This window comes from Prionailurus viverrinus, chromosome E2 (assembly GCF_022837055.1).
Source record: "Prionailurus viverrinus isolate Anna chromosome E2, UM_Priviv_1.0, whole genome shotgun sequence".
Taxonomy (NCBI): domain Eukaryota; kingdom Metazoa; phylum Chordata; class Mammalia; order Carnivora; family Felidae; genus Prionailurus; species Prionailurus viverrinus.
The window spans coordinates 31768578-31791406 of NC_062575.1; the positions used below are offsets into that span (position 1 = coordinate 31768578).

At 38.7% G+C, this 22829-nt stretch overlaps 1 protein-coding gene across 20 annotated transcripts in view; it reads right to left on the reverse strand.

The window, feature by feature from the left end:
* The window catches only part of CHD9 (chromodomain helicase DNA binding protein 9), a 235826-nt gene that overhangs the window by 20699 nt on the left and 192298 nt on the right, over window positions 1-22829 (reverse strand). For 12 of the 20 annotated variants that reach the window (XM_047834132.1, XM_047834147.1, XM_047834131.1 and 9 more), the window contains 11 exons: window positions 21722-21881; window positions 21196-21285; window positions 15940-16043; window positions 15345-15462; window positions 14655-14712; window positions 11344-11386; window positions 9937-10171; window positions 7196-7398; window positions 3254-4162; window positions 2111-2274; window positions 487-759 (listed from right to left, as the gene is read on the reverse strand). In XM_047834132.1, the coding sequence (XP_047690088.1) occupies window positions 487-759; window positions 2111-2274; window positions 3254-4162; window positions 7196-7398; window positions 9937-10171; window positions 11344-11386; window positions 14655-14712; window positions 15345-15462; window positions 15940-16043; window positions 21196-21285; window positions 21722-21881 (2357 nt within the window). The remainder of the gene's footprint in view (window positions 1-486; window positions 760-2110; window positions 2275-3253; window positions 4163-7195; window positions 7399-9936; window positions 10172-11343; window positions 11387-14654; window positions 14713-15344; window positions 15463-15939; window positions 16044-21195; window positions 21286-21721; window positions 21882-22829) is intronic. The other 8 variants (XM_047834144.1, XM_047834151.1, XM_047834141.1 and 5 more) reach the window with 6 other exon arrangements.

Genomic DNA, 22829 nt, shown 5'->3' on the forward strand with positions numbered 1-22829 from the left:
TGACTAGTAAATTGGAACACTATCAGCTTGAGACATACTTCTCTATGTACATTATTCATAGGACATTTCAGAGGACGTAACCAACATATTAGACACCGAATAATCAATTTAGCTTCAAAAATCATACTGAAAAATGAAATGTTACTGAGAACAGAGCATGCTAAATGTTTAAAAGAGAAAGTGCACTGACATACCATTTAAATATTATACAAAAGAACCAAAACAATTAGAATTTGTCAGACTGTTTAAGAAAGCATTCTTGATTGGCAGGACTATTTTCAGAAGTACAGGTAGAGAAACATTTAATGATGATCCTTCTAGTAGGATATTCAAGCCTAATAACCTGGATATCAAAAAGAAAACAATCCAAATACCAGAAAACAAGTATGTGAAGGAAGTAAGAGTGAGAGCAGGCAGCCACTTGCAGAAAAAGCATGCTGCACACGCAATCGCAATCGGGTCCTAGGGCAATAAAAATAAACATACGTCTTTGATTTTCACTGTAAACTCCTTTTCTCGTACATGCTTCTTCACCTTTGACATCTGTGTTGACTGATCGTGTTCTTCTTTAACACCGGCGCCTGGGGGTGTGGGTACACTGGGTTCGCTATATTCTGTAGCCGCGCCAGGGCTGTCCAGCAGTTTTGTGGTATAGAAAGAGGCCACTGTGTTGGCATCATAACTTCTTCTAGCTGAAGGCCACTTCCCTTTCAGAACTGTTTGACAAATACTGTCCAGCCGGTTGATCATCACACGATCCTGGAAAAGCATGCAAACATCTAAGTGCGGTTTTCATAGTCAGGCCAGCCCTTCGGAGATAAAATGGCTCAGGGCCTTGATGGATTTAACCCTGGTACAACCTATGTGCATTTGGTGTGTATACGTACTCTCACGTACGTATGTAATTCCGTAAGAATTCAAGTACGAATTTCCATTGGAGTCCAAAAATATATGACAGAGATAGTCTTCTGTAATTTCATTTTTTATTTATAAAGTAGGTTTCACGCCCAACACGGTACTTGAACCCACACCCCAAGATCAAGACCTGAGCAGAGATCAAAAGCTGGATGCTTAACCAACTGAGCCACCCAGGTGCTTCAGCCTTGTTATTTTCATAATTATACAAGTAATACAAGTTCGTGGGAAAAATTCAATCAACTCAGAAGCAGGTAAGAGTAGAGTTCTCCACCTCCCCATTTCACAACCTCACTCCTAAAGGTAAGTACTCTTGTACTAGTCTAGCCACACTGACAGAATTGCATTAATCTGATCTGAACTTCTACCACTGAAAGTACATACACTTAAGTGAACTTTCAAAAAAATGGTTGTTTTAATTAATTTATTTTTGAGAGAGAAAGAGGGAGAGGGGGAGGGAGGGAGGGAGGAAGGGAGAGAATCTCAAGCAGGCTCCGCACCGTCAGCGCAGAGCCCAGTGAGGGACTCCACCTCATGAAGTGTGAGATCATGACCTGAGCCAAAAACAAGAGTCAGGCGCTTAACTGACTGAGCCACCAAGGTGCCCCAAGTGCACTTTTTTTTTAAGTCATAAATGGCTATGGTAAATTTCTTCAAGGAGACTCAGCTCAAAGCACCCATTCATAAACAAGCCCTTGAATATTGTATGTGAATGTCAGCATCCATTATCTCTTATTCTAAACATTCTAAGGTTATGTTGAGAAATATACACATTCAAGTACACCTATTTACTTGATAACAGTACTTGATACTTCTTCTTTTTTTTTTTTTTTAATTTTTTTTTCAACGTTTAATTATTTTTGGGACAGAGAGAGACAGAGCATGAACGGGGGAGGGGCAGAGAGAGAGGGAGACACAGAATCGGAAACAGGCTCCAGGCTCTGAGCCATCAGCCCAGAGCCTGACGCGGGGCTCGAACTCCTGGACCGCGAGATCGTGACCTGGCTGAAGTCGGACGCTTAACCGACTGCGCCACCCAGGCGCCCCAGTACTTGATACTTCTGATGCTAACACCAAAATGCCATCCTATGTTTTATAGTGACCTATTTTTCCGCACAGTAAGTTACCTACCATGAAAGCAACATAGAGAAATACTCAAAAAATGATCTGTTCTGGTAAGACATTACTCATTTACCTTTGGCCAATATGAGGCTGCTAGCATGTATCCTCCTTGTAAGATATAAGCGGACTCTGGTGTCCCATTGTTCATCTGGAAGCTATCTTGGGTCTCATCCTGGGTAGTGCTCAGTGACGCAACACTTTCTTCATCGTAGGCTTTCACGTGAGGGGTACCTTCTGCTGAGAACAATTATAACCGTTTTAAAAAGACTGCACAAAAAAATTTTATATATACTTTTCAAATCTTATATAATTATTCAAAGGAAAAAGTTAGAAGTAAAAACAAATGGCAAAAAAGGAAAAAAAATCCACCTAGAATACAATACAGTGCCCATTGTTTAAAAAAATTATCACAAAAGCAAAATAAGTGGCATTAAAGAGTTTGAGGGGGAAGGGTTAACAAAATATCCCTTTCTGCATGAAAATTTGACCCTCAGTTAACCCTGTAGGTCTGTTTCCCTGGACACATATAAACTCCAGAATGATAAAGTGCATTTGGACTGAGGGGACCATAAAAACCTGACATCCTCTCAGGAGGGGACCTGTACGTCGGGGCACGTCCTTGTGGCAACCCTGAAACTTGTGCTCACAGAGCCGTTATAAGAGACGCTGGCTTCTGCAGGATCTGAGGCTCAGGCCAGACTGGCTCTTGCACCCGCTCGCCATCAACTCATTGCCTTGCACCTGAACTGTGGACTGCAGCAAGGACAGAGCCACCTGACACTCCTCTACAGGCAAACCGTAGTTCCTGTGTCGTTCTGAGGAGACAGCTGCCAAGGAGGGCCTATGATACTCTTGTTGGTCTGACGGCTTAATCTAAGAACCCTGCTGGCTGTTACAGAATATGATCTTGATGTGTTCACTGATCAGCATGTTCAGAAAAAAAGGAACACTAAACTGAAGGTGATCACAAAGAAACCCATTATTGTATAAAATGTCTAATTTCTGTTTGATTAACCCGTTTTGCAATGCCTTGAATACTGAATAGGGAGTGTGCACCAGTAACACGAGTTTCCTTTTCGATAGTGCTTCTCTAAGAAAATCTGTACATATAAGACTTTGGTTAACAATTTTAAGCATGCTTAAGTTATGTGAACCGAATTCGTTTTCATTTTCACTTGAAATGTCTTAAAATAGCAAAAGCACTTTATGCATATACCTCGCTTTGGGACTTCTTCTTCTTCACTGTCACTTTCTTCTGATGAAGATGAGGAGGAGGATGATGAGGAAGAGGATGAGGATGAGGATGAAGACGATGCTGAAGAACAGGAGGAGGATGAAGAGGAACTAGAGCCTGATCGAGAGTCGGAACAAGAGGAGGAGGAAGACGAGGAAGAAGATGATCTGGAAGAACAGGATGATCTCTCAGAATCAGAGTCAGACTCAGAACTAGATTCGGATCCTCTTTTGTGGACTCGCTGTTTCTTAGAAGCTGGGTTTGGAGTTAGGGGTTCTGTTCTGGCTGCAACCATGCGTCTGTCTGTTTCACCTTTTCCACCAGATTTCTGGTCTCCAGTGGCCTGCGGTAAAACACCATTCTTTGGACTTACAGGCTCAGACTTTATTAGTGTCCTGGTTTCCTCAGAAGACATAGATTCTTCTTCAGAAGACTGAGGCTCCTCTTTAAGATTTTCACTTTTAACTTTCATATCCTCTAGAATAATACCTTTAGCATCTAGGAGCCTAGGTAGAGAGGTAAGAGGAGAAGCAGAAAGTGCTACTTGATATTGCTGTAAAAGTGGGGTAGAAGTCCTTGAAGGAGCCATCTTACTTTGACTGTAGTTCCTTTGAGCTGCCATAAAGGAGAGTTCAGGATCACGAAGAATGTGATAGTCTGTTCGGCTCACCCCATGTTTCGCAGCTCCAATGAGCAAGTCCCTATCATGAGGGCCACATTCCCACCAGACTGGTAGGTCTGGATTTGGATGGCAAAGCTTCAAGCGTTCAAACAATTGTGGATGTCGGAGGGCCTGTTCCCGTACTTTCCTTAGAAGTTCAATGCGATACAAAGTCCTTGAAGCACGTTCTTCTGTGATTGGCTGGATAAAAATATTTGGATCCACCAATTCTATGTTAAGACAAGAACAAAAACATTAATCTTGGAAACACTTTATTACAGAGTTAAACAAATAATGCAACTTCTAAAATGCAACTCTACTCGATATCACTGTGTAGTTTCCAGAATTTTAAAAATATTTTTAAATGAGGAAAAACACAAGTTTTTAAAAGTACCAAAATCCATACATACAGTGTATAACACTGGATCTTCTGAAAGTGGGGAAAACGTAATGTTTTTGGGAAATATGTTAATATAACTAAGAATTTACTTTTAAATAATTCCCTATGAGCTATGTCCTTACTAATCTGTGTCTTTTATTATTTTTTTAATGTTTATTTATTTTTGAGAGACAGAGCACAAGTCGGGGAGGGGCAGAGAGAGAGGAAGACACAGAATCTGAAACAGGCTCCAGGCTCTGGAGCACATGGCCCGATGCTGGGCTTGAACTGGGGAACAGCAAGGTCATGACCTAGGCCAAATTTGGATGCTTAACCGACTGAGCCACCCAGGTGCCCCACTAATCTGTGTCTTAATCAAAGAGACAAACACTTACTTGAACTCATTTATAAATACAAATTAAAACTGTTAAATCATAGCCGATAAACAAACAGAAGTCCACATATTTCTAGCTGCACCAAGGAAATTCAGGGCATTGTGGTGAACTCACAGGAACACTTAAGGCTTTCTTAAAATTTCAGGGAAGTGCAGGAACACTGTCAAAGGCTATGTGAAGTAGTGGCTTGAGCTGGCTCGGTTTCAACATTAGATCTTGCTATATTCCTTTCGATGCGGTTATACCTTTGTGGGCAGAGATACTGGCAGTTCAAAAATCGACAGGGGCTTGTTGAAATAATGCGGGCCCACTTAAAGGAGCTGGTAGTGGCCAAATCTAGAACAATTTGAGTATCAAAATAATGAGAGTATTGGGTTCTAACCTATAGAGTAAAATAAATATCTAAGAGTCCATTCTGATATGAATAAGTAAATAATTGATCAACAGATGAAACGGAAACAACAGTTCTTGCTTGTAGCAGAATTCCACATTAAAAGCTGTTACACATAAGGATCTACTCATGGATACTAATGTCAATGGGTGGAAGTTTGAGGAGAAACAGGATTTGTGTGGTCTCAAAGTATCTCCTCAAGATATCTGTTAACTGCAGGGGAAAGGATATCAATTTTACACTGGAGAAACATGGCATAAACTACTGTAACCAAGCAATCAAGGGCAATACCATCAGTGTTAGCTATCTTGACATCATGAACCCATTGATAGGTTCTGAGAGGGACACATCATTTCTCTGGTACTCCTGACAAAAATGCATAACCTCAGTGCAATCGGGTCACGAAAGACAAGAGAGAAACTGAGGGTCTGTTACAGACTGTAGGAAGCTAAGGGGAAAGACCAACTAAATACAATGTGGGATCCTGGAACAAAAAAGGACAAACCAGTAAGATCTGACTAGGCGTTCAATTTAGTTAACAGCATTGTACTGTTAAGTTTCCTAGTCTGATAATTATACTGTAATTAGTCATGTAAGATTTTAACATTAGGGGAGGCAAAGTGAGAGATGCATGGAAACCTCTGTGGTTTTTTGCAACTTTTTTCAAAGTATAAAAGTAGTTCAGAATAAAAAGTTAAAAAAAAAAAAAGACCATGCAGACATCAATGTAGAACAGGAAACAAGAGTGGGCATATCCATTCTACCTCCAGGATGTGACAGTTGTATAGTCCCTGACAGGTGTATACATCTCATTAGTAAGTAACTGCGCTTACTTAAGAAATAAAAGTAGTATTTTTTTTTCTTTCAGCTTCTATTATGTTTTCAAACAATTACTAGATTGTTGGAAACAAATACTTAAGTTGTTTGGATCTAATTATTCATTAAACAGAACTTCTGGCCTCAGGTGCTGTGAAAAATTGCTGAGGCAGTAAGGGATCTATGAGCTGAGGAAGTTTGGAAAACTGATCTAAGTAAAACCTCACTCACATTTCTAACAAGAAAACTACCTTTTCGATCATTATTGATTGTCAGTAATTAACCCTTTCTTTTTAAAAACTGGAGTCAAGTGGTTAATTTATTCATCACATTTTATATCGTTCGGGAATTAAGAAAATTAAAAAAAAAAGAAATGAGGGCCTCTCAGTAACCATGAATAATAGAAGACACAATACTTTGCTTTATCTCTTTAAACCCATGGATAGTCTCTCAAAAGACCTTTAAGTAGACTACTCTGGATTATCTGGTATTTGGGTAATCAAGTGATGGGCTACTCTATTCAGTAGACTGACAACAGATCTGTTAGGACATAAAATTAAAACCAACCAACCAACCTACATGAAATTTACGTCCTTTTATTAGCCATTTATATTTTGACTACAAAATAGGATTAGGAAGCCACTGGGTTTAGCAGTCAGAAATCATATTCAACAAAGAATGGAGACAGCTGCTTATAATAGCATGATTGAGAGGAATTGCTGACAGGATGAGCGATTTCTCTGGGCTTCAAAGACGATGAAAGTCACTCTCCTGGGTGAATCTGTCTTGCCAGTGCCTTGGCTGAGCATTGGCACCTCTGATTGGTTGTTGTTCTCTTTTTTTGAAGGCTCTGGGTGATTTTTTTTTTCCCTACTAAAACTCTTCGAAATGTTTTTAGAGAGGAGGCCTCATTCCTTGCAAAATTATTCACTGAATAAACCCTGTAAAACAGTTCCTATCAGATGGACTAAAACTACAGGTTAGTTCTGTTTATCTGAAGCTACTATTTATCTTCTACCTCCCCCCGATCATCAATCTAATATTGAATAAGCACTGGCTATTCCTCAAAACTCAAGGTGCAACTTTATTCTCTTTTGATCTAATTTTAATAGCAGAATTAACAAATAGGGGGAATCTCTGAACATAGTTAATTTACAATTTTGAAAAATAACTGATGTGTTGAATTAGACAGTATTGACATAAAAAAAGTTGGAAATTTCAGAATTTTAGGGATTTTTGCCTCTTTGACCAAAACCAGGAAAAAAAGAAGTTTTATACCTACCTTCTTTGGAAGGAAGACGACAAACCCTCCGACACATAGACATGAATGCATACAAATACTTCTCCAAACTATCATCAGTTTTCTTATGCAGCCTAGCCATAGCTCTAAATTTTGTCCAGTCAAATTGGCCTCTGTCAGGATCAAATACCACTCCAAATGTGGACACAACTCTATAAAAGTCAGCTTCTTCTCTTCTTGTCCATCTATTTTGAGTCAGATTAAAGAAAGAGCCACACTGGTCATTAAAATAAATATTAATGCTGAATATAATGACTATAATAAAATTTAAAACATTTCAAATACCTAACACTTTAAAGGATTAAATGCAAGGGTACTGCCTTGCAAATATATGCTAGTTGACTCATCTGTCCAACCATGCTTCTCTTCCTTCAGAAAATAATAGTTTTTTGCACATCTACTACGTAAGAAAATATGCAGGGGATACAAGATTACGTAAGACATGATGACCCTACCTTTAAGGAAACAGTGAAACATTTCAAACATATCCCTAGTATAAGGTGGTATGTTGTAGTTGTATGCATTCTAGGAAGCAAGGATTTTAGGAGAGTGCAGAAGATGGGAGGTCCAGTTCAGACCTGAGTGATCAAGAAAGCATCACAGAAGTAAGTGGCTTTTAAGATGGAACAAGGCTAAGATCAGGTAGGGAATTCTAGGAAGCAGACACAGTATAAGCAAAGTAGGAAGTAATCTACATTTGGGGGAGATGATGAGCATTCCAGTTTGACAAGGATATGGCTCATATTGGAGGCAGAAATGGGGTCTGATTATTAAACACTCCATATGCCTGGCTAAAAATAGTCTCTATTCAGTTGAAAGCTCCTAAAGATATTTTAAGAGGGTAATATTACCCTCACATACCACAAATCTCCAGTCTAACTTATAGACACTTTTCCCTGGTTAACTTATAGAATTGTGAGAATGAGAAAGAGTGTATGAGACCTTTGAAAAACATCAACAGGCCATTTTTATCATAGTGCTTCATTAAGAAGATTCATGTAATAATGCTGCAAAAATAGCCTGGGAAACCAATTAATTCTTATAAAGCTTACACCTGAGTGACAGAAGTAGGAATAGAATAGAAAGGATGAGTTAAAAGACTACACAGAACACACAAAAATATGACACAGTGTCTACCCTCAAAGAACTTACAACTTAGGAAGACAAGACAGGGAAAGGAAAAACGTCCTTACAACATCTTGTATTAGTGTGATAATGAGTAATTTATTTGGATAAGTGCTATATGAGTACAGGAAACAATACTGTGAGCTGGTCTGTTTGAGAAAAAATTAATAGAAGAGATAGGACAGGTATTGGGCTCTGAAGGATGGGCTAGGTATGGACTAAAGAGGAGGAAGAAAGGTATCCCAGGTGATAGGAACAATATAAGCTAGGGTACTGAGTCAAGAATACATAGGATATTATGGCAGAGGAAATAGTACTGGATAGAATTAGAAATGCATGCTGACATCTAAGTTGAAGAGACTCTTGGACTGAGGCTTAAGAACTTAAACTTTATACCTACAGTAAATAAGGAGCCATTGAATATCATGAGAAAACTAGTATTTTAGGAAGATTGATCGAGATCTGACAGACCAAGGGAAAATGTATGTGGTTAAAGATGGCCATAAATTCTTTGCCGCTCTTCCCATGGACAGGTATAATCTCTTTCCCTTTTCTTTTAAACTTCATTGGCCCTGTGACTTTTTTTGACCCATAGAAAGTGGCAGAAGTGATGCTTTATAATTGCTGAGACTAGGCCTTAAGAAATCTCCAGCTTTTATTGCCTTTGTCACTGGGAATGCTCCCTCATTCAAGCTCCCAGCTGGCAGCCCAGCACCAAATGCCAGCTGTTTGAGTGAGGCCACTTCCTACCCGCTGGCCAAAAAAACAGGAAGCAGAAGAACCACCTGGTCAACCAAGAGAATCATGGGAATTAAAAAAAAAAAAAAAACTGGTGTTTCAGTCACCACATTTTGGGGTGGGTTAAAATGCAATTGTAGGTAACTGAAACAGTGTATTTACAGAGATCCAGAACATTGAAAATCTTGTTTCAGATGAATTAAACTCTGGTTATGATGGATGTGCTGCAAATAAATACCAAAGAACAAAGATATATTTTCCAGAGAACACCCAAGGATCCAGGTTTAACAAGGAGGCCAGGCTATTGCTAAACATTGCTATTCTTTTCAGTGTAGTCTATCCTCTTTAAGAAGTTAAAGCTTTTGGGAGGAGAGTAGCATGACTGTCTTCTTAACAAGGACTTTTGCAGAAAGGTATACTATTTTTTTCTCCTTTGATATGAGTGGTTGCAAGGGTTCATCCTCTGTATAAAACAGATAAGGACTTGTCTTCCATACATTCTTACATTTCATAAATGTCAATATAAAGTAAGGTAGAATGGACTTTATTTCACGTAACTTAAATGTATGCTTTATTAAGAATTTATTTCTTGAGTTTGCTCTGCAATTTCATTTTTTTAATACCTCAGTATTCATAAATAACAGAATAATGATTAAATATGAAGGGTGCAAGGAACGATAAAATGCTATGATCTTTATCTGTTTGATATATTTGTGTGCATGCATAAAAGCACTTTGCTTTGACCAACTTCTCTACCTATATATGTTTTTCACAAAGTGAGATAATCACACTCTAAGAGGCTTCGGAATGAAAAACTACATTTAGATACTAACATTAAAAATTTAGTGCTACTGTCTTACCTCTGCTGTCTTTCTATCTTGGCTGCCATTTTAGGATTAAGAGTGGCTTCTTCATAAAGAGGCTGCATGACACTGGCAGGCACTGAGAACGTGGGCTGTATCTGTTGGATTTGTCTGTTTTTATTAGTACGCTGATATGCAGTGATGAGACGCCTCAAACGTGTGGTTAAAGCTGATTGAGTTGGCCAATAAATTTTATCACCCTCCATCAGCTGACCATCTGTATTTAAAGAAACTCATATCAAAAAAAAAAAAAAACTAAAAAATGAATACAATTTTGACCCTCCCCCCCCCCCACCAAACTAAACAGATGATGAAATGAAGCTCACAAAAAGAGCAAAATTTCCTTACTTAAAATATTTTTTCTTTCAATCTGATTATGTGGGGGAAAAAACCCACACAAACCAAACCTCTCATTATAAAAAAGTTTTCTTTTAACTACAGCTGTAAAAACATTACAACAAATTTTTACAGCAGCTCAAAGAAAGTAGGTCACAGTAGAATAAAGAACCACAATATTATCTATTGAACTTCGCTTGCACAGAAAATACAACTCTTGCATTTCCAGGCCTAATACGTTTTACTGCCTGGCAAATACTCACTTGCCTTAATTTAAATGAATTAAAAATCAAACTGAAATCTTTGGGAAGTTGAATACTGTAGACACTTTTAAGTAATGCCTTCTTCTGTATTAAATCTATGTCAATTTATGTGAGAAACAAAACATTTTAAAGGTCATTGGTGAGGAACATATATTATAAAAAACTCCCTATAACAATGCTGTCACTTTTATGCTCTTATTCACCTAATAAAGTGCAGGACCTAGCTCTCTGTTTCCAGGGAATAATCTTCTAATTACATACACCATAATTAAGCAGTAATCATTCATGCTAAGCCAATGCTATTCCTTCTTCCCTAGTCAAACTATGAAAAGATGAGGCCTGACTCCACTTGGGTGCCAGGTGGGAGTGAGTGTACTCTAACAGTATGTTTCTATCTTGATAACCAGAAGGAAGTATAAGGAAGACCCTGCAAAGGAAGGCTTTGTAGAAAAGGGGTGTGAGAAAGAATGGACCCTAATGTGCATATGGAACTAATAAGTTGTTGGATAGGTTACTGAATTAACACTTTAATGATGAAATCCCATATGCAAATTTAATAATGTAACCATAAAATCATCAAAGCTTTGATTCCATAAAAGCTTAGTGAGTCACTGTGTAACTATTTGTAACTAAAAATACTGTTACATTTCCAATCAACTAGTATGTCTTATAATGATTACAACTGTCTTCAATAAAAATTTCATATGCATCAAACATCACAAAAGTGGAACAGTTTATTGATTTCATGGTATCATGAGAATGTGAATTTTCAATAATACTAAATAAAGAGATAAATGCAATGTACCTCCATCTGCTATAACAAGATCTCCTGGTGAAGAAACATCATCCTTTTAAAAGAAAACAGAAATTTGTCACAGGGTAATTGGGTCAAGATACACTGAAGAAGAAAAGAGAATCAGGTTTCTTAATATAGTAGTAGAGAACTTTTTGTAATAGAGTTTTTAATGATTAATTTATCAAAATTAAAAATTTTAATTTCTTGTCCTAAATTCCCACCCATTTACAACTTCTCTGTTGCCTTTTACACTTCAGACCAATTATTTTGCACTACAGTTTTCCTCTTCCGTGATCACTTTTGGTCCAGTTACTTTCCCCCCACCCTTCCTCTACCTGCAAATATGCCCCAGGCTTTCTTGCTAACAGTTTTTTTTTTTTCGTTCTATATACCAACTTCCATAATTTATTCATTCTCATATCTGATTATTAGACAGCCAGCAAATCTTTTTTCTTTCAGCCTTGAACAGTTTGCTTGTGGTGTATATCTAATCTTTATCTGTCAAAAGAGCAGCTCCAATTAAGTATTCCAACATTACTGTAAACATATTCATAACTTTGGTGGTTTTATTCCAATGACTACTATTTTTTTAAGTTTATTTTAATTCATTGTTTATTTATTTTTTGAGAGGGGTGGCGGGGGAGAGACAGAGAGGGAGAGAGAAAGAATCTGAAACAGACTCAGTGCTGTTAGTACAGAGCCCAACGTGGGTCTTGATCTCATGAATTATAAGATCACGATCTGAACTGAGATCAAGAGTCGGAGGCTTAGCCAACTGAGCCATCCAGGCACCCCAATTGTTATCTTTTTAAAGTTTATTTGTTTACTTACTTATTTAAGTCACCTCTACACTCAATGTGGCACTCGAACACACAACCCTAAGATGAAGAGTTGTGTGCTCTTCCAATTGAGCCAGTCAGGTGCTACCAATGACTACTATTTTCTATTGTTATTTTAGAAAAGACTGAAATTAGAACTACTATCATTCCTTTTCAAGTGGGTCTTTTAACTCTGGTTGCTTTTAACATATTCTGTTTGTTCGGAACATCTGTAATTTCACTAGGATGTTTTTTTTTTAGAGTGGACTTAATTTTTTTTATCCTGCCAAGATTCACTTTATGTCTTGAATCTCAGGATTCATGCCTTTCATTAAGTCTGAAAAATTCTCAGCTGGTATCTCTCTTAAAACAGGTCTTCTCTTTTATGCTCTCTGGCCACTCCCTCTGGAATACCTATTGGACATGTACCAACCAGACATCATCATGCTATCCTCCTTGTCTCTAAAAGAGTTTTTCGTATTGATTTATTGCCTCTCAGCCCTAAATTCATTACCTGTCATACCTTTTACGGGCCCTAAGAAAATGGATCTGGCCTCTTTAAATACTGTGTTTCACCAGCCAGTATGATGTCAAGCATTGTCAGTAGTGGCTGCCAGAGACACAGTATGAGGAGAAGGGTTTTTCTTTTTTGGTTTGGGTGAACTCCTCCCGTGCTCACCTCTGCAGTTCAAGCAGCTTCTTTAAGTGCCTATTGGCTAGCGGCTTTCCCTGGTGACCTCGCCCTTGGGTGGCTGTCTAGTGAAGTGCCTCCAGTGAGACACTTCCCCAGGAAAAGGTCCCTTGGCAACCCTGGAGGGTAGACTTCGGCAAGTTCCAGAGGGTGGATTTCCAGCAAGTTTCGCCACCAATGAGGTGTGGCCACGCCCTCCCAAAAAAGTGATGATCTCAGCCCTGCTGGACATGGGGCTCTTCCTTAGGTGCTCTGCATCAGCCCTCAGAAGAGTACCCACTCCTCCATTCTTCAGCATTCTCTTTACTTCTTATCAGCCAATCTCTCATCACTCTTTAATCCACCGATTATAGTCAATCATTCTACAAACCTTCCCTGTTCAAACTGCTATGTGGTCTCTCTCTCCTGATTGGGCGAAACTGAGCCATCGTGCTACACTGTGGATCCTTTCCTCATATCTATTTTCTAAATAATGTCTTCTCTCAAGATCTGGGTCTAATCTGCCTCTCCAGCACAATGTTTAACCTATTTGTTAAGTTTTAACTTCTAATGACTGTATTTTCCACTTCTAAAGTTTTACATAATTCTTTTTCCATATGTCCCTACTCTTTTAAAATCAGATCCATCTTTCTTTTGTTCTTGGGTCTTTCTTTCATGTCTTTAACCATTTAAAAATTACTTATTTTCAATTTTAATAGATCTATATCAGAAGTTCTTAGAGGTCTAATCCTGTTCTTTGTTGTATTTGCTAACATTTACTCCCGGTAAATTGTTCCTCATATTTTTAAAATTTTTGGATTTTGACCTCATCACAGAGGGTTTTATCTTCAGGACCAAGTATAGTCTACACTGAAGCTGTTCTTTTTCCATAATTCTTTTTCTTTATGTTTCTACTAGGTACCTCAGGGGTATTACCAGCTTGGGATCCTTTTATGTCACATTTTTGGCTCGAGAGTTCCTGGACCATGCAGGTGATGTAAAAGAAATCAAACCATAAACTCAAGAGAAAGCAGGCCTATGGCTAATGAATTCTCAGGGGAAACAATTTTTTTCCCTACCCAGAGCCCACGCTGTTTCTTGGTGCTGTTTGTCAGAGAGTGCTTTCCTCTGAGGGTTTTCATTCAGTATAGGATTTCCATTCTCACTGCCACACTCTGGCCCTCACTCTCACTTGTCCTCATACAGCCATCAATATCCAAGCCCCTTGGCCACAAAGACCAACACACCTTACCTGACAGTTACCACACCATCTAGTCCTTTACCATGCCCTTGTTAAGTACTACAGAATTCCTCATCCTTTTTAACATCACTTCCCCCACTCCACAGACTATTTTCTGTATTTTCACCAACTCTGCTTCTTCCTTTTGACTTTCTATAAACAGAACACATAGTACTATGTTTTCACAGCTCAGAATTCCTCTCCTCTCTACCTTCTACTTTAAACCCTTTATGTGGGTATAGTTTCTATCTGTTGCCGTGTACTTGTAGTATCTACTTGTCACTCTCTGCTTTGGGATTTTTGCCCCAACACTGTGCTTCTTAGTTCCTAGCACTGCAGCACGTGGGCAAGCTCCACTTCATCCACACGTCCACGCCAGCCTCCGGCTTGTCTAGAAGGGAGATCAGGCAAATTCTGAATGATTATTTGTGATGTCTGTCAACCTAAGTGGATCACTAACTTAGCTGCTCTTCTGAAGAACAGAATTAGGTATAAGGAAAACATGAAAGAAAAACACACAAAAGAAACAGCAAACAAAAGAAACCATGGAGTGACTAGAATTGAGGATTTTAAAATAGGATCCAAAGCATACCTCCATATCATCTTTAAAGATAGCTGGGGCAGGTTTGTATTCTGGATCTTCCACATCCCTGTTAAAATACCAACAGATGCCACAATTACTGCACTGGACTTAAAACTTCTCTTGACAGGACAAATGGGAGTCTTGTTGCAAGGACCTTTTAGTGTGTTTTCAGACTGAAATTTCTGTTCTTTAGCCTGAGGACTCGAAGCCACAGCATGAAGGTGGTTCTATGGCAAGTCAGAAGAAAGCTACCTCTAATGGACTCTTACTACCAAGTTCACTTTTAAATGTGGTAATATTAACCTCAACATAGTCTCTTACTTTTCTCTTTTGGTAAGAAAACAAAGATGGTAAAGGCCCTTACTTGTTACAATGAACAACATCATATTTCTCTTCAGCTGTAATATTCTTAGCTGTCTTCTTTCCTCTTATGCCCTCAGAATTTTATGGCCTTAATGGCCATGACCATGAAGAATGGAAAAATGAAGGACTCATCACAAGAATGGGTATGGGGCAGGTCCAGCCTCTTCCTTGATCATACTGTTGAATAAGCACTAACTTATCAGAGTATCATTAGTTCTTTCCGATTGTAAACTCCAATTCTCTTACCACTGCATTACTTAAAGATAAATATCACTGACAGAATATGTGATGTTGATAGAGATACATGGAGAAATCAAGACCCTGAAGTGCACATACCCATCCATATAATCATTTGCCCTCTGTTCTGCAGCAACTGCTTTCTCATCAGGTTTTCCCACTCTTTCCAAGAAGCATAATGCTGGGTCTGCTCGGATAGTGTTATATTTTTCATAACCTGGAGGGATCACCAATTGTGAAAGTAAAAAGGATAAAAAGAAAAAAGATGTATAAATATAAGCATTCCACACATTTACGGTAGATAATGTTCCTGGACTAAACGGACCATATATTAAAATGATATACATTAAGCATGTTTTCCAGAAATTATCACAAATTACATGATCTGGCATGTGTATATTTAAAACTTTAGATTAAATTTATCAGTTAAAGTGAAAAAGAGGAAAACTGATCACACAGAACACACTTGACCTAAGAACTCTTCCTGAGGGGAAGTTATGTGAGACTTCTGCCACCCTTTCATGAAGAAGTGTAGTGACTGACAGACATAATTTGGTGGTGTATGCTGTACCTGATACTGATAATAATATGAGTGTTTCTGGAATAAAGCTGTAGGTGGAAATCATCAAACTGAGAACTAGTTGAATTATAGCATACACAGAAGACGACTCTACCTACCTTACTTCTCACTTACCATGTTTAAAAACTCCAATAAGAAGGGACTTATCAGCATCAAAATCCCACCATTCAGCAGGAACTTCTGAGTGGTCTGGTTCTGGGACCCAAACATCAATGTCACTTTAAAAAAGAAATCACGATATGGCACTATGAATGATTACAAACAAGTTAAAGAGGAGGCAAAACCTTACCTAGTTTGTAAACAGCATTATGGTTGTTAAGAAAAAGATGTTAAGATTTCATTTCATTGATCTTTTTGTTTTCCATAATTAACACCGATAAAAATTACAAAATCGCACAACATAAACAAAGTTAGCATAAAATGAATTAATATTCCTAAACTCAACAGAAGAAATGTTTCAACAGGTTTACTTTACTCTTAACGAAGCATATTCTTTCCACTGATTTCCTTTAGATACAAACAAAATGTTTTATGGGAAAGTAGAATCTTATGCCAGCAAACAGCCTGACAAAAATCAGCTGGCTCAAGTATTTCATTTTGTACACCAGCAAACTGAGGGCCTAGAAGGGCAAATTAATTGCTTTGGGCTGCAAAACAAGTCATATCTCTTCTAGACTGCTATTGGTAAGAAAATCCCACTGAAAAATTAAGCATTGTTTACAAGTAAAGGAAAATGGAAAGTTGTTTTTTTTTCCTTTTTAAGTATTTATTTATTTATTTTGAAAGAGAGAGAGAGGAGGGACAAAAGGAAAGAGAGAGAGAGAATCCCAAGCAGGCTCCATGCTGTCAGTTCAGAGCCCAATGTGGGGCTCAAACCCAAGAACTGCAAGATCATGACCTGAGACTATATTAAGAGTCAGATGCTTAACCAACTGAGTCATCCAGGTGCCCCCATTTTCATGGTTTATTTACTCGTAAGACTTAGAAGCCTTTTGTTTTTATGGCCATTGTCCTTTATTTCCACTATATTAGTGGTTAAATATTGGGTTCTTGTGAACTAGCACAGGAACATATTGACCATTTATCAGTTTCTTTCTTTCTTTTTTAAGTTTATTTATCTATTTTGGGAGAGAGAGAGAAAGCAGGAGAGGGGCAGAGAGAATCCCAAGCAGGCTCAATGCTGTCAGCACACAGCCTGACACAGGGCTTGATCTCATAAGCTGTGAGATCATGACCTGAGCCAAAATCAAGAGTCGGACACTGAACCAACTGAACCACTCAGAAGCCCCTATCAATTTATTTCTATATGAAAAAGTTATTTTGAGTTTCCAAAGACAACCAACTTACAAATGACCTTGGGCTACACAACTTAATTGTAAGTAGGAAACTCCTCACTTTTTCAAATATATCCATATAGGTCTTTGTTAATTAACTTATGAAATTTTGGTGCCGAGACAAGATGAAATTCTACTTCATTTTCATTATGTTTTATCATATCTCTGATTCTTTGAAAACTGGTAAATCACGAATGTCAAACAGAGAAATTCTCAACTAGAATTATTTGATTTCCTGAAATAATTTATCCTATCCAACTCCATCTTCTTTGTTGAATAAAATACAAGAATGATGTTTGTGTGTGAAAATTAATGACATTTATTTGCTAATTCCTGTCAGACATAAGTTGTATGTTAGGCTAAGGGAGACAATGGCTTGAATCACTATGGTAAAGAAGTAAACATTTCAGTCCTTCCATGTATGGCAGATTTTCCTTTTTAGTGGTGTTGTATGTGTTACTTATAAAAGGTTTCTGGGGGGCGCCTGGGTGGCGCAGTTGGTTAAGCGTCCGACTTCAGCCAGGTCACGATCTCGTGGTCCAGGAGTTCGAGCCCCGCGTCGGGCTCTGGGCTGATGGCTCAGAGCCTGGAGCCTGTTTCTGATTCTGTGTCTCCCTCTCTCTCTGCCCCTCCCCCATTCATGCTCTGTCTCTCTCTGTCCCAAAAAAAAATAAACGTTGAAAAAAAAAAAATTAAAAAAAAAAAAAAAAGGTTTCTGGGAGAGTAGTAATTTCACATGATAAGCAAAGGAAATTATGTTTGCAAAATTAAAAATGCTCTTTAGTAGTTGTTTCATACTCCTGAAAACAGCCATATTACCACAGCATTCACGGAACGGATTTATTATAGTTTTTAGTCCTTTATTATATTGTCATTTTTTAGGCATGATAGTTATATATAGCATACAAATAGCACTTTGAATGTTTTTTTTTATTTAAAAAAAATTTTTTTTTTCAACGTTTATTTATTTTTGGGACAGAGAGAGACAGAGCATGAACGGGGGAGGGGCAGAGAGAGAGGGAGACACAGAATCAGAAACAGGCTCCAGGCTCTGAGCCATCAGCCCAGAGCCCGACACGGGGCTCGAACTCACAGACCGTGAGATTGTGACCTGGCTGAAGTCGGATGCTTAACCGACTGCGCCACCCAGGCGCCCCGCACTTTGAATGTTTTAATCCAATTATGAATCAAAAACTTGCCATTTTCTGGGGTGCTTGGGTGGTTCAGTCACTAAGTGTCTGACTTTGGTTCAGAACATGATCTCACAGTTTGTGAGTTTGAGCCCTGCGTCGGGCTATCTGCTGTCAGCACAGAGCCCACTTTGGATCCTCTATCCCCCTCTCTTTTTGCCCTTCCTGCCTCATGCTCTGGCTCTCTCTCTCAAAAATAAACATTTTTTAAAAACCATGAAAAGTGGATAGGAAATTACTTTTTATTTTTCATAAATCTTTTGCCAGCAGAAAAAAGTTTTAACCCAAGGAATATGGAGAAAAGGATGTAGACCTTTCTCTAGATTCTTAAAGGAAATTATCTGCACTTAAGTAACATTATTACCTCTAATCTTCTTTAAAAAAACCCAGAAGGGCTGCAATCACAGTATTTTCTAGCTTAATGAAGAAAAATAGAGAAAGCATGATTTTCCCGTGATTTGGTCAAAGTTGAAAAAATGATGAGGAAAAATACAGTTACAGAAGATATTTATTTTTGATTGATTTCCTGACCAGGACTAAAAAGTGTGAGAACCAAAAGATGAAGGCAAGAGGAAAGAATTTAAGAGGGTCAGGTAGTTCCCCTCACCAACCATCAGGTGGCACTGTAAGCTCAGAACACTGTGATAAGCATCAGCGGTAGAAAGATTTCCTACTTGTAAAGAGCATATACCTGCCCTGTGTTTGATTGTAAGTGACAAATGAATGTGAAGTGTTTGTTAACTGCTAGGGAAAGGACCATAATGAGGTGCATGTGCTCCTGTTGTTGATTTCTGTTTTTAAAGATTCAGTTCACATGCTGTCTCTTGCATAAAACTGTCTTTAACTTCCCCAGGCCAGATCACTCATTCAAAATATATTTAAACAGCACTCATTAAGTGCCAATAATAGCAATAATAAGGCAGACACTCCCTGCCCTCATGAAGAGGTACCTGCACTGCTGCATGGTGAATGGTGTGACAGGGTTCTCTGGGTACGTGCCTGACCTGGAGGCTGAGCTGATGTCAGCTGAGCAGGAAGAGCCCGGAGAATGGAGGAAAGGGCGAAAGGGAATGTTCCAGCAAGAGTGCAAAAGCCTGGAGGTGTTGGTAATCATGGCACCTGTGAGAAATGTGGACCTGAAGTTCAGGAGAGAGATGTGAACTGGAGACAGATCTGGAAGACCCTTAGTATAAAAACAAAAACTGATGGGGCACCTGATGGGGCAGTTGCAAGAGTGGGCGACTCTTGATCTTGGGGTCGTGAGTTTGAGCCCCACATGGGACATACAGATTACTTAAATAAATAAAACTTAAAAAAAAATTAAAAAAACACCTGACACCACAGAAGAGAGACAGCATCCAAGAAAAGGAGGTGGCAACAAGAGGGCCTATGAGAAGACATTTAAGAGGGTGAAGAGGAGCCTGCAGAACAATAAGCAGAAAGAAGCTAGAAAGAACACGTCCAGGTGAATGCTGCTACAGACACATTTTAAGGAGGCAGTGGCCAACAAAGGTGAAGTCAGATAAGCAGTAGGGTTCCTCCGTGTGTTCAGCAGCAAGCTTACTGGTGGACGAGTGGGCAGGCAGAAGAGAGGGGGTGGAAGCTGAGCTGTGGGGGAGTGCGTAGGAAATGGCAGAGCAGAAAAAGGAGACACAGACACAGAAATCAAGGAGAGTGATAACACAGTAGCGTGAGGAGACACAGGTCCAAAAGCACTGTGTGTGTGAGTGTGTGTGTGTGCGTGTGCGTGCGTGTGTGTGTGTGTGTGTTTCTGGATCTATGCTGAGGGAGATGCAAATATGATAAAATCCAAATGAGAAGTTGGGGGCCAGGGGGAGATTAATGAAAGAGGAAATGTAGGAGGGATAATTCACAGATCATAGTTTCTCCACAAGTGGAGGCCAAGGGAAAAGAGGGGTCACTTGGTCAACAAATATGTATTGGGTGTTATTATGTCCCAGATTCTAGGGGCTGTGAAAAAATGATCAATACGACAGATAGCATGTTTAACCTTCAAGCAGCTTAAACTGTAGTGGGAAGAGAAAGACAGACAAATAAACATGACTCTAATAAGCATTTCATAGGCATTATGAATGAGATAAAGTAAGGTTATGTAGTAGCGAGTGACTGCTAGGCTTGCTTTAGCTAGGGAGGCCAGGGAAGGCCTATCTGAGGAGGTAGAAGCTGAATAGAGGCCTGAATGACCTGAAGAGACAGTTCTGGGGAAGCTGAGGTGTAAGAGTGTACCAGGAGGCACAGCACAGAATGAGCCTGACGTGCTGGAGAAACAGAAACACCAGTGTGGCTGCAGCATTGTGGGTGAGGGACAGAGTACTGAGGAAAAAGGACAACCGGGTGGGTATAGTTGCATGAATGCCTACAGAAGACAGTATTACAAAAAAATTAAAGAAGATAGCATTTCAGGAAGAAGAGAGAAGTAGAATAAGGAACAAAGAGACCAGGGTGTCGGACAGATCATATGTGGATAAAAGTCAGTCACCATTCTTCCATTGGGTTAGGAGGGAAGAAGAAAAGAATGAACACAGGGAAGGTTCAGTTTTAGATTTAGTTTTAGATTTGCTGCTGCTGTTGTTGTGACAGAGCCAGATGATGATGGTGGTGGTGATGATGATGACTGATACTGCTATTAGTGACAGAGCCAGACTGAGACTAACAGAGGAAAGGCAACAAACTGGCAAGGGTGAATTCTGTAAATTTGGTAGAATTTTCTTCTTGTGAACTTCACTGAGTAAGCAGCCACTTTGACAGACAGTTTTCTGGTCATAGAATTTTTGCTATTTTCAGTATATTACTGAAAATATCAACAGGTTATTTAATTAACTTACCTTGCATCAACTCCATCAAATACTTTCTGACACTCATTTCCAATGACTTCTTGCTTTAGATAATACAGCATTCTTACACGAAGCAAAACCCTAAAATGAGGGAAAGGAAATCAAAAGACACAAAGATATTGATCATTAAAGAAAATTCATCCATGAGGTTAAAATTGGAAAAGAATTTGTATACAGAATTTTTGTAATTAAATAATTACTTCTGATTAAATAAATCTCATTACTACCATATATATAAAATAGGTTTCTCCAAAATCTTCACAATCATCATTATTTAATATCCAAGTAAGATACAATGAGATCATTTGGAGGCCAGTTTTATTTCTCTCTCTGTTGATGAAAACAGTGACACAAGAGGTATACCATGATTTGCTGAAGGATACCCTGTAAGATTAAGATTAGGATTGGTCCTAGACCACACTGTCTCTGTACTCAAAATCAGCATGCTTTAAGATTTTTAATAAATTCAGAAATATAAACTTCTAAAGAGTTGTGTTAAAAATACCCTACTACCTACTTATTACAGTGGTGTTTTATATGTTTTTTGTATCCTTCATCTTGAAGTAGCTGCTCAGGATTATATTTTCGAAGCCATTCTGCTTTCTGTATATCAAATGAGCTTGTTTGAGTCTTCACTTTCTTCCCTTTTCGACCCCTGGGTACTGGGGCTGACAGGCCTGTTAAAATGAGAAGGACACGTGATATCAGGGATAATCTGTAGAAAGATTTGCAATTTGGCACATTTTTTTCAACACAAGAAATTTCTGGAGACTTTCAGAGGTCTGTGCAGGCTGTATAGAGATCTTTAAAATATTAATGGTAACATGGGGCGCCTGGGCGGCTCAGTTGGTTAAGCCTCCGACTTCAGCTCAGGTCATGATTTCATGGTTTGTGGGTTCGAGTCCCGTGTCGGGCTCTGTGCTGACAGCTCAGAGCCTGGAGCCTGCTTCAGATTCTATGTCTCCTTCTCTCTCTGCCCCTCCCCTGCTCACGCTTTGTCTCTCTCTGTCTCTCAAAAAAAAAAAAAATGTTTAAAAAATATATATATTAATGGTAACAATAATGACCCAATAGCAAGGTAAGTTAACATGATGATTATACACACATATTAACAGCTCCCCGCAAACACCCAATAATTTTGTATCTGAAATTAATCACTGTGATTTCCATTTTGTTCCAAAACACATTATTTGTTTTCCAAATGTAAAAACCAAAAGCTAAAACCTGTACCTCTGCTTTGCTTTTAGTTTCTTTAGTTACAAAATAAGTTTGGCCTCTTGATTTTCAAAACTGCATTAGGTTTAGTCATTGTGGATTCCTGTTTAAGGGAGCTATATTCATTTTATGTGATACTTTTGTTGTGAAATATTTCTTTTTCTTTTACTATTTTAAAGTAATCTCTACACCAAACGTAGGGCTCAAACTTACAACCCCAAGATCAAGAGTCACATGCTCTACTGACTGAGCCAGCAGGCGCCCCTGAAATATTTCAAAACTACAGAAAATATATTCCTACTCTTAACCTTAGCATATTCTATATTTGGTCAGTGTTTTATTAAAGGAAATGAATACGCATAGTTGAAGTTCAATTCACTCCTTCCTTCCCAGAGATAATCACTACCCTG